The 13,411-nt window shown below is 36.1% G+C and overlaps 1 protein-coding gene across 1 annotated transcript in view; it reads right to left on the bottom strand.

Annotated features, from left to right (window-relative positions):
* Positions 1-13,411, bottom strand: part of MYO3B (myosin IIIB) — a gene marked incomplete at its 5' end in the record, with an annotated part of 167,784 nt that overhangs the window by 123,745 nt on the left and 30,628 nt on the right. Inside the window, one exon of the mRNA XM_029087165.1 lies at positions 8,853-8,918. Coding sequence (XP_028942998.1) covers positions 8,853-8,918 — 66 coding nt within the window. The remainder of the gene's footprint in view (positions 1-8,852; positions 8,919-13,411) is intronic.

Raw genomic sequence — 13,411 nt, forward strand, 5'->3', positions numbered from 1 at the left:
TAGGCAAACTGACTAGCAAATCTACTACAAGATGGGTTTCATATAAGGTATGATGAAAACATGATTGTATTTGGTCTCTTTTTTGGATCTAAAATAATGTGAAGGCTAAGTAAACAGAGATTGAAAAGGAAATAAACATTGTACATGTTTGCCTTGATGAAAGTCAACCCATTACCTAATTTGAAATTCTAGTACCTTCCATCACGCTTTCTTTGCTGAAAATTAATTCTCAGAATTCATTAGTGTCACTACATTAAACATAGGTTGCAGCCATTTGCCGCAATCTCACAGCCAGGCTCCTAAGCACCATTTCCATTCTGCCACAATTACAGGCAAAGATGAAGCATTTATTAGCAGGGGATAAAAGCAGGCTCCCATACACACAGGCCCATCTGAGACGGCCTCTAAAAATTCACTGCCTGCTTGCACTTGGATGATAACATTGTTGGAATTGCTACCTTTCAACAATGTAAACTGCCAGTTTGCAGCAGCAAATCAGATGACTGAAAAGGGGAGCTATTTATCAGCATTCAGGAGCTAATATTTACTAATGAATAAATGGAAAGAAATATATTTCATAAGAACTGCAATGGTGGTCTAAATCTCCTATGTGTTCAGAAACAGAAAACAATTACTAGCATCATTCATTATTGCAGCCAAACCTAAGTAAAGCAGTAGCATTCATTTCTTTCAGAAATTCTCTTTCATCAGAGCTATTATGATCTACTTGGTCACAAGTACTTTCTTTAAAAATAAAGCAAGCAAGCAGCTCCAACCCTTATAGTTTAGTTACATTATAATTTACCTCCAGTATTTTGTTTTCTTCAATTATTACATTTTGCAAATGCTACATTTTCTGATGATTTCCCATCTGCTGGCAGTGGATTGTTGAAACTTATTTTGTCTCATAAACCAAATATCCAACCAGACATCTAATCACTGTTCATCATCTACATGCATGGAAGATGCACAGGTTTTTACCTGGAAGAAATTATGACTGCACATCAGACTGTAATAGAGCTGGGGAATCCACACCACAGCCTCTGGGCGAGAGAGACATAAAGTCTCCGATTTGTTCAATAAATGGCTGAAGTCCTCATTGTCACTCCTCTGGTCCCTATCCCACACTCCTCTGTGACACTTCCCAGCCCATCAGGGTGCTCTCCCCATTATCTGCTCCTTGCACAGTTCTACATCACTCTCCTATGCCCTCCAATACTTGATGGCTTGCACAAGTACTTGCTGCTCTGTTTGCTGCCTAGCAGTGAGGAATCTTTTGAGGACTCTCCTATTGGGATAGAGGAGCTTTCCAGGGTCTTGAACAGGACTTCAGGTCATCCTGTGGTGCTGAGATCCCCTCTTCCTAATCCCAGAAAAAACAGTTATCAGGTTGCCCCCAAAGGGACAGATGGCTCAGCTGGGGATCTAGAACAGAGACTGCCCAGAAAGAGAGGAAAAAGAGTAAGGTCATATTCTCTTGATCCTCTCCCTAAGCAGGGAGAAGGAGGTCTCTAGGTTCTGAGATTTTTATTTTTTCTTTGCCACACTTTCCCAGCTACTTCTATCAGAAGGTTGTTTCACAGTAGAAGATGAAATAAAGAGCACGACCTCAACTGGGTTGCCCCTCCTGCTTAGAGAAATGGAAGGACAGATACTGACAGGCAAGATCATCTAGGCCAGGCACATTAGGTCAGAAACTTTCCAACCAAGGAAGGAAAAATAACAATCTTAGACTGTTTTTAGCTGGTTAAAATGCTCTGTTCCTATCCATCACTCTGCTCTTCCTACCTCTGTACCACACATAGCTGTGGCAGACACTGCTCAGTCTCAGGCAGCAGAGAGGTGGAGAAGAAGAGACAATTCATGAATTACATTTGTAATAATGATGCAGGGATATGCCTGCTTCCCTGAGCCTCCCTGCTTCTCACTACCAGGCCTGCCCATCCCCCACTGCTGCAGGTCACTCGTTTGCAAAAATGAACTAAAAAACTGTGACAGCTTTGACAACAGCATTTCTGTTTTCTATCCTAATTCAACTGGACATACAGGATACAAATAACCTTATCTTCAGAACTATATATAGTTGCCCCTTTGGAAAAAGCAAATGCTGAGCATTAAGGGTATGTATATAGGCTAAATAGGTCTCCTGTCTTGAACCAGCATCTCATGATAAATCACAAGTATTTTACTGTTCCTTCTGCTACAATCAGATATCAGGATGAAAGACTGAATTTATGACAAAGTACTTGGTCATCATGTGCATAATATAAATTCCGATGGTCAGAACACATTTATATCTTTATTGATCTGCCTTTTGTAGCAAATGCCGTAAATTACTAATCTTCCCTAACAATGAAAGAAATGCTCTAACACTGAAGTGTCACCAGCACCTATTTTCTTAATAAATCTTCTTCCAGTTTAATTTTTATCATCAAGTACCATGTAATGTAATTTAGAGTACACATCTGAAACCTAACAAAGGTTCACTCATACTGAAATTGTAAAATTAGATGCAGTAAATAGCTTTACCTTTTCTAAAGCTTAAAAAAATATCTCCAGATCTCAAAATCTTCAGAAAAACCGGTTTCCCAGTCTCCTTTTGGCTGAATAGTCACAACAATTTATTCTGACTCCTATAGATGGTTTAGAGAGCAAACAAAGGAAACTCTATGGAGTGGCAGCTCTTAGAATGGGTCAGACTTTGCCCAGGTTGAAACACTTAGAATTTTACCAGAGACAACAGATATTCAGTCAGAACAATTCTAGGGAGCATCTCAAAAACACCAAATACATTTATTTATTGTATGATGAAACTGGGGGATTTTAACCTTTTACCAAGAATGGGTTTGCTCTGTTTCTTTGGACTGTCCTTGAAGACCCAGGAAGACAAAGAGCCTTTGGAACCTTTTACAACTGAAGTTTTTTATTAGAAACACTATGTTTTGCATGTGTATCAAACACTCTCCCTTAGGTATCCATTCCCCTTTGATACTACAGTATGCAGCTGATTTGAGGCAGTTGGAGCATAGAGAAGGTAGGAGATAAGGAAAGCACAGTCTGATACTGACAGTTTATTTCTTTTCCATCTTATGTTACAGATGGAAAGGCAGATAAGGACAGAGATATTTTTGTATCCTTTGGTGTTTAGTGCATTCTTTCCTATCTTGCAGTAAATAAGGAAGGCCACTAAAAGGCACCTGTAGATTCACTATGCCATCATCACAGGGCAGCTGGGAAAAGTTTCTCACCTGTACACCACAAAACCGACTGCTTGATGCCCTCTGCTGTGATACCTCAAATCCATTCATGCTATGACATCTTCATTTGAAGTAGTTCACAAACACTTGGGCAGAGGAGATCAGGTTCTAGTAGCTGGAAGTCCATAGGCAATAACAACATTCTTCCCACTACTGTGTGCCAGACCTGACCTGTATCCTACAGCCCAACAAGAGGATAGCAGGTGCATCTGTGCTTCCCTTAATCTAAAAGTATGCTGGACTGCTTCATTTCCAGCTCTGATGTTGATTATTGAGTGACTTTGAGCAAGATATCCTTTGTCTCAGTTTCTTCAGTTATAAAAGAAGGAATTGAACTCTTGGCTCTATTCTACAACTACAGATGACTTAATCTACAGACAGGAATAAGGCACTACTATTCTACTGTTGCTTCATCAGTCCAATGCAAAGGTACTATTATCAGGCAGAAATGCTGGATTATTATTTGGTTTATATTTTTTACAACTCAAATTTTTACAGCTTTCCTGTTTCCATACTTCTGCCTCTCATATAATCAAAAATGTATTCCAAAGAAACCTGGATCATCTAGAACACATCCTTTGAGAACTAGAATAATTTAACTGGAAGGAATAAGTCCATCCCTAAAAATAAACTACTACAAGGTCAGCACAGATATATTGCACTTCTCTTTGCTCCTGCCATCTTCTCTCCTTCCCACTCTGCATCTTAGTGTTTGTGTCTACCATTTCTGTCTTACTATCCTCAATCTTCTGCCATGCTCAGCCTTTACTTCTACTAAATATGATGGGAGTGAAAACCATGTAGTAATAGGTGGTAACATCCTGCCTTTACATTTCCTTTCCAGTAAAGCAGAAAGATGGCAAATGTTAGTTAAAAAAGGTCTTCCTACCAATAAATGGAAATAATTTTAGAGCTCCAGAAGCAGCTGAACTTCAGATGAAGCTTAAAAAGCATCCCAGTGAAAGAGCAATAGGCAGAAACTGAAATACTGGCACTTAATGATAATAGGAGCTTGAAGAAGGGCGTAAGGAAACTTGTCTCATCAGACAATTGCTTCACATGCTCTCTCTGATATTATAATCTTCTATGCAGCATACTATTCCTAGAATTGCCAGTGCTTCCCAACTAAACTTGTTACTCCACCATGGATACACATCTTTCTCTCTACACTATGCTTACTGCTGTTAGTTGAGAGTAGCAAGCCAATGAACCCACAAACCGTGGGAACCAAGGGAAGAATCAGTGTTTATCACTAATGGTAAGGAACTCCACAGTATACTTTACTGAGTGAAAGATCTTGATACTATGACATTTGTAAAACTTAGCACTATTCTTTACAGGGTCAGGACTTCACACCTGCAAAGAAGTTTCTCACCTCTACCTAAAATTGCACTTTTTAAACTACAACTACTCATTATAAAGCTGAAGATAATTGTATCTGTTATACATGCCCATTCATCTGTACAAAAACATCTTATGTAATACTCAAAAGTGGTGGAGATCTTTTGTCAGGTAGTACAATTTCGTATTTCAAGTTAATCTGTAGACAGATTCTCAGAGTCTACATCAATGAATAAAACGTGAAAACTTACAGATTTGGTGGTAACCTTACACATCACAATTTGTATCTTTCCAACATTTCCAAACCTCTTTGCCTCTTTAGACACTGAAATTAATGAGTTATGTCAAATACATACCATGTTCTCAGCGACAGAAACAGTAAAATGTTCTTTATGTAATATGAACAGAATGTCACTAAGCAATTGCTTATATTGTGAAAAAATTGATCTACATTCAGAAAAAATAAATCTAAATGGAACACTTAAAACCTATATAATCTAGATGAGCTACTGATTGAATAACTCTGAATGTAGACTCATTAATATGAAATTCAGCTTGCGAGGCTGTGTTTAAATTGAGTACAAAAAATTAAGTTTCTCAAGACTAAAAATTCTATTTGTATTGTATTTGAAATGTCATTGCTAAAACAGAATTTACATCCTGATGATAAATGTGACCATAAATCCTGTTACTTCACATTTTGACTTTAGTACTTCCTGAATTTCTCTGTTCTTTAATTCCCTCCAGCTCAAGAATGACTAATTAATTCAAAGAACCATAATAGCTAATCATTGGTTAAACAAATTTAAAAGGAGAATGTCTGTCCCTGGAGATACCATTGCTCATTTTAATTAAAATTACCATTTTGTGATATAATGTAAATAAAGGTTATTGTATCCTTCTCCTCCAATAACATATTAACTCTTCTATCTACCCTTAGAGATCAGTCAAGGTTTAAATTGCCAAGAAAATTATTTGCGGCATGTGAGATAATTGTAGTGAATGGTGTTTTTTTACTAATTTTAACATACAGCCTGTATTATTTTATGAACGAATTCTGAAGCACTGTATGTCTAAAATGGTGGTGGATACAAACTGTTATCTTAAGAGAGCAATGTTATCTATGCTGTAACTATAAAAAAAAAGCTTCATAAACATTCATGGGTGATGAATACGGTGAGCTCTTCAAAACTGCTATTTTATTTCAAAATATAAATAAACATAGGTAAAAGTAAATAGCTTTTAGGAGCCAATCCTCCAACATCTGATGTGGTTGTTTACATGGCCTTATAGCAATGGTAAGCCCTATTAATATGAAGATTAAAAAACCCAGATAATTATTTTTTTCTCACATTATGAGCAGAGCAGCCAGGTTCCTCATGGACAACTATGGTATTACAGATAAATAGGCATCCACTGAATTTTAAATGTATATATGTGCTGCATGTATCTCAGTAGATATCAAATACAAAAGTAGGCTGCTGCCAGAGATGGTTTGGCTTAAATTGTGTCTTTATTTTTTTAAAACAAAATATCTAACTTAGATTAGCTATCTTATTGTAAAAATCCTTATGAAGGCAACACATTACAGTCTTAATCTCAAGTCAAGGTCAACAATGCTGGGAATAGAAACATAAATTCACCAAGCTAAGAACTATCTTGACCCTCTCTCCATTCAGATTTTGTAAATAATGTATCTGATTTTAAAATGCTGCTGCAAAATCGTATCTCCTGTGGCAGCAGAATCATAGTTAAAAATACAGTCTTCTTTTCTGAAAAATACATTATAACTATTTTAACAGTTTAAAGAGTTACCTACACAAGCACATTGAAACTTCCACTTTGGGCATGTTGTAAATCACTAATATGTGAGAGAACACTTACAATAAAAATGCCTCTTGAGACAGTGGCATTTCAAGGGCTGAGAATGGGAGATGAAAAAAGCTACAATGACCAGGTTTGACAATCTTAGCATAAATAAAATTATTGTGTAAACAGAACTGAAGTCCAAAGTATGCTTAGCCAAAGCTGTACGCTTGGTTTTTGTCAGTACACAGGTCTGGCCCACAACTTGAAGCAGATAAGCTTGTTATGCAAATAATGTTAGCCATCAGGAAGAAGGTAGATAATGAAATTATTTGAAAGCTAACCACTCATCACAGGGGTGACAAAAACATCAGGCAAGGTCCTAACATATGGATAAAAGGGAGTATGGAATTTATACAATCACTGCTTTTAATTTTTCATAACTAAGCTGTCACAAGTTAGGTATCAACAAATGCATAACTAACGCATATAAATGAGCCAATTATCAGTAATGGCCAAAAGGTTTGCAGTTGTATGATTATTTATTTAATGTTTTCTAGAAAATCCACTAATGCCTCCAAAAAAAATTTTTATAACCTCTGTCTCATAACAACTTTACTAATACATGCCCAAGAATGAAGCAATGTCACAGAGAATTCCATTTCAGTGTTCTCTTAAAGGTAGCTATAAAACCAGCATATTTATTACAATTGTTGCATTTCTCCATGTTAAGTGACTGCATATGAGCATAATTCCTTACTTCATAGTGCGTATTACTGCAAAAATGAAAAGCAAGATTTGATAACGTGCAGATGTTGCTGGTGAGAGGAAGTAATTAAGCAAAAGTAATTAAAACCCAATGTGATTAAAAATATAAAATTTGAACATATTAAAACCCCAAAGGACAAGATTAAAAACAACTATAGCCATAGAGTACCGATGTCTGACTTCTTCTATGACCAGTGCACGCTGAACTAAAGGACTGAACAAAATGTTACGAAATGTTAAATTTAGGTTTTTGTGTTGTTCTCAAGCTCAGCCTGAATTTCTAAAAAGGGAGACGTCAAGAAGGAAAAACCTGTATAACAATGCTGAAGGTTAATGCACAACGTTTATGAGAAAGGAACATAATCCTACCTACTGACTCTCTAAAGCGCAAGTGGAATATAACCCATCAGCATTAGAGTCCCTCAGAACATGGGCTACAGTCCATAAATGCTGTAAAAACAATGTTTCTCTATAATAGAATGGAATTAATTCACTACCCAGTGACTTTTGTAATTAAAGACTGATTCTGCCACAGATTACAATGTACACTGCTGTGTAAACAAGAACATGCATTATAAAGAGAACTTGGGTCAATCTGCTCTACAGGAATGTACTTCTACTACCTACACTGGAAGTGATTCTGAGTTACATTGCAGTAATGATAGTCATGGCCTTTCTCCGTAGGCCAACCATCACAGTGTACCTCACCTTCCTGCCAGCAGAGTAAATAAGAATATTTTTTAATGGATTATTAATAAAATCTGCATTAGTCTTTCTATTTTTAACTTCTCCTAAAATGGGAAGATACTACTACACAACTGACTGCAAAAGACATCAGAGATATTGTACTCCTCCACAAGTCACTAGATAAATTAAGGAAAACAGATTCAAAATTCAGATGTGCATATTTTCAAACCTATCCTGAAAACTCAATACTGAAGAGCAGTGTTCAAACTATTTCATTATTTGCACAGTGTAAACTTCCCAAGGGTTTGAAAAATATTATTGTCCATGTTACAGTTTAGGCTGTAATAGGCCACAATGAAATACTAAAAACCTTAAAAATCACTCATAAGTGATTGTTGTAAGATTTTTTGATATAATACTAGCAACTACTAAATTGTGATTTCTTAGTTTCACAGTGAAAAAAAAAGTAAAACGAAAGTATATTTTAGTTCAGTGACAGCCACATCCAGAAAGTTGTTACCATGAAGGTAATATATTACACTCTTGGTGTAACTGGTGCTCAATTCCATATATTGGGTGTACAACCTACTTAATATTAGTAAAGTGGAAAAAGGCAACTATTTTCTTTCCTGTCTTTTAAATTCTTATATTAAATTGACCAGCAGTCATTTTCACTAACCCTTTTTTCTCCATGACACAAAATTTCACTGCAAAACCATCAAGAAAATCAGGTATATTTATAAAACTGTCCCATCTCCATCAAAGTCAAGAAGCAAATCAGCTGAGGAGTTCAGAGAAGCTGTGAAGCAAATTACATGAGACGATCAAACTGTGCTGTACAGCTTTCAAAAAGTGAAGCATGGTTTAGTCTATGAAAGAAAACTGAACTTAAAAACCTGCAAAAGCAACAACTCCATAAACCAAATTCTGTTTTCAGATTGACAGATGTAGGCCTTGCTGAATAAGCTGTTTTTAAAAGAAAACAAAACTCACTGTGAAATGAAATGGTTGAATCCTCTGCACCATTTTTCAGGATGTAGCAAAGTAGGAGGAGGATTTCTGAAAAAACATACAAAGTTTGGGGGTTTAAAATGTTAATGTTTACTGGAATGATCTCACAGATAATAAACAAAGATGATACTGGTTCCACTACAGAGAAAATTATGATCCAGAAAGTAATGCTCAAATTGTCTGTGTCCCCTTCAGCTGCCTATCGGGTTTTTCTTGCTGCTGCTTATTCACTGACAGTTCTCTTTTCATATCCTTCTCCTTTTATGTCAATACCTTTGAAGTTGTTAGCCAGTACAGCTCGCAGTGCACTTTCCAACATTTCTCTTTCAATTCAACCTGACTCAGGAAGGATCAACTGAAACTGGAATATTAACCTAGCCATCACACCACTTTAGCCCTTTACCCCAGATCACTGACTCTAACTAAAACTTTTTAAAGTATGGATATATAACTACCAAACCATCAACAATCTGGAGGTCTTCCAGTCTGGATTTCAATCTGTATTCAGTTTGGATGGCAATGTGAACTCTGAAACTTTTAAAAATATATGTTATTTTTAAAGTGACATTTAGCACACAGAATTTTTACATTACATAGTAAGATGGCCTTCCACAAGAATAATCTTTTAAACTCTGATGGGTTCCATGTACTTTTCTTTCTGATTGTTACTGTTATAGTTAAATTACATAAACATACAGAGCAAGGCCTATAGGTCATGATAAGTGGACCAAATTTTAAGTGGTTCAAACTTAAGTGGACAAGCCTATAGCAGGAAGAACTCATGAATCACATATGTGATTCAATGCCAAGGGTCACATGTTACTGAACTGGTAGGAAAAAAAATCACAGTAAGACTTATTCTACAACAGAAACACTCACTAATATTCTGTATTGTATCATGAATCACCTTGTTTATACCAAGGCCACATTCCAAGCATGACACTGCTTGGAAACATCTCACAAAACAAAAGGCAAATAGCATAAGCAATGTAAATTAGTGCTGATGTGTTCAGAAGTCTTCACATTCATTCATGCACGTTCATTCAAAGAGTAGTTTCTTTTAACAATTACCCTCAAAAATCCAAACAAAATGGTTTTTAAAAAAATTACAATGTGGCTTTGTGATAGATGGACCATTTTTGTTCATCTATATCTATTCAAAACAAATGCAGTCATCTAATTTCACTGCAGGCTGACATGCTTTCTGAGAAGAATATGTTATTACTTGTCTCTTTTGTTATAGAAGACTCAGGGAACACAAATTTCTTTGTGAAGTGAAGAAATGCAGAATGTCTGAGATGTGCATCACTTATCAAATTTATCATTAAGAAAAAAATAGAATTGGTTATTTTCAATGACAATAACGTTTCAGGGTTGTCTTCCATTTACCAGGCTCATATCTTCATCATAGAATCTGACTGTTTACAAGCATTAAAAAAAACCCATAGAAAAGTATTTCTAGAGATACTCAAAGAAAAAAAACAACAAACCTGTATCAAAGAAATATAAACTTTAAAAACCTCTTTCTCTATATCAAAATGGTTATCAGTCCATACACCCCATATGCATGAACTCTGCCAACAGCTTTAAGGGACAGCCAGATGGGGTTAGCATATGTTTTTAGTCTTTATTTTGCAGGAATCATGTTCTATCTGACAATTTGGACTCCAATAAGACCAACATTTATTGTACTGTGAAGAACAGTGTATTTCTTTTTAGAATGATACCAACACTGTCTACTGAGTATCTGCTGTGAAATTTTGAATTTCACTGCAAAGCAATTTGTTTTTTCAAAAACTCAGTTACTATTCATGAAATATGTAGGTTCATCTTTTCTGTTCACACTGTTCCTAAAGTGTTCCCATGGTGGTAACAACTGTGCTTACAAAAAGCATATGGTTTGGAGGCCCCTATTAATAACCTCACAAGGAACTTTTTTAAAAGACACAGAAATACTTACATTAGTTGCATGTGTTATGATGGAAACAGGTGGGATTTTAAGATGGATGAACAGACCAGCAGAGCAGATGTCATTCAGGAAATACATTTAGTCATTAGCGGGTTAATGATTAATGGAGGAAGTGATGTTTTTAACCACACAGAACACGTTTTGTTCAACAAATTGCTAAGCTCTCACTGATAGCTACTCTCTTAGAGGTGGCCGAGCATGCCATGTACCAAATCAACACAAACATCTGTAACTCTACAGATGTTTTCTTGAGCTTGATACTTTTGTATTTGTTGACAGAAGATACTAGGTTATTCTTAGTGCCTTAGTAGTAAAAACATTGAACTAGTAGTCTTACATTCTTAAGTCACTAAATTGATGCTTCAGGATCCTCACCTACAAAATTGAGCTGATAAACATGACCAGAACCTTAATTTATAAGCAGCTGTAAACTATATTGGTTCCCCTTGACATTACTTAACTACGCAGTACAAAATTGGCTCACCCTTTTCTGGCATCGTATCCATAAAGGATTTCCAGAAAGGGGCATAAGAGGGTCAGCCTCCTATCTTTGCTTTACTTAAGACACCACAAACTGTTTCATGGTGACAACAGAAAACACCATTGCTTCCACGGCACCTCCAGAGGTGGATTTCTGCAGTAAGGACTCAAAATCAAGTTCTAGGATAACACAAAAGGCCAGATATCCAATGGTAACTCACTTAAAGCTTTTTTTTTTTTTTTTTTTTGTGAGCACACTAAGTATTTTGCAGTTTGAAATTAATACTCCATTAAGATATCTGCAATTCATATCCTGTAACTCATATCACATCAAAGAAAAAAGGTAAAACACGTTGTCAGATGCTCAACCGCACAGAAGCAACACTCGCCTCATCATTTCAGCTCAAAGGCCAAACTAGGGCCATTTGTGATTCCAGACTCTATTAAATCCAACACATGGAGTTCTATGGCTTTGGTATACTTTCATCAGTCAGCATCACTGCATTTCACCTGTATCTGGCTGTTTCTGCAGAACTCAGAACACATTCATGGAAAAACTAAAAAGCTACCTCTTGTTCACGTGCTGACATAACTTATTCCACTCTTTTCATATAAAATTAGAATGTTCTGCATGCAACCTTTCAGTTGTCCTTGCCGCATATATAACAAGCTGAAGGACAATATAGTTTTATTTTCTACTGTAAGTGATGGAAATGGTGAGAAGTAGATACAAATAGTATTGCAAAAAGCAGGTATAATTTGGCTTGCCTTTTGAAAATGTCCTCTTTTGATGCAAGATGAGTAATCAACCATTTATTTCCCAATTTTGTGTCTTTTTTCCTTTAGTTCTTTCTATAATTCATAATTAGTCACAGAACTACATGCTCTATTTCCTTAGGCAGACGCACTGCTCTTGTGAGGAGTTTTTCTACCCTTGTATTCAGTGCTTTCCATGGCCATACTGATGATGCTTTTCACTGGGAGTTTTGCCTCAGTGAAGACTGCGCGATTGAGCCTGTACAAGAGACCCCATACAGGAGCATGATGTTCCTTAGAACATGAAGATATTAGCAAGCTTATCAAGCAAGGACTGCTGCTGAATTCTGAATGATACACACAGAATTATGTGCGGGAAATATTTTAATCTGTCAAGCTTTATGTGTTCCCTGTCATTCAGCCTGCCTCCAAAGTCACAGCTGGTAAAACAAAATTGGTCATTTTACCACAATAAGGTCAACGATGCAGCTCAGTGAGCAGCATTCATCCTTTATGTTAAGCTGTGAGCCTAATTACAGATCACATATAATAGATATTTGTTGGCAATGAGAAAACAAATATTTTCATCTAAAATACTTATATGTCAAATTTTAAAACATAGAAAACACATCTACTATTTTTAAAGTATTTTCATAAATATAGCCATACATTTTATAAACAAAAATCAAGACAGGACCTCCAATGATCAAATTGTCTCATCAGCCCACCACATTGTTCCTAATGAGAAATGAGCAGATGAATATCCAACACCTGTCACCATGAACAGGCTTTGGCAATCACAGCCCCATACACACATATTGTGAATTATTTTTCTAGCAGACTGAAGAGACAATAGTTCTGTTGACAGTTGCCTAGATTTATACATAGCTAGTTTTTACATGAAATTAAAATATTCATGCGTATTTCAAAAAACTCTGTGAAACAGCCATAGAAAAACACAAAGTCAACCATTCATAATATTGTGATTTCTCTACAAAAGGTTAGGTAAAACAAATGGTTTCTATTAAAATATGTGAATAATTTACATTAATTGACAAAACACCTGATAAATTCTCATACCAGTTTAAAGTCCTGCTTACTCCAGAAGCATCCTCACCTTGGGTAATCCTCCAAAAATAACTAGGCAATTCTCAACAGGGCTGAGAGAATTTCCTAATGCACTCAATTTGTGGCCTGTTCAAATCAGTAAGAGGTTTCCACTGATCTGTATGAAAAATTCATATCATAAACACACTCCCACTCATCCATCTCCTACTAAAGGCTACTCAAGTCTGACTAACTTCCAGTAATGTATTTCACCAAACTCCACTCAGCA

This window comes from Antrostomus carolinensis, unplaced genomic scaffold, assembly GCF_000700745.2.
Source record: "Antrostomus carolinensis isolate BGI_N321 unplaced genomic scaffold, ASM70074v2 scaffold4791, whole genome shotgun sequence".
NCBI lineage: Eukaryota > Metazoa > Chordata > Aves > Caprimulgiformes > Caprimulgidae > Antrostomus > Antrostomus carolinensis.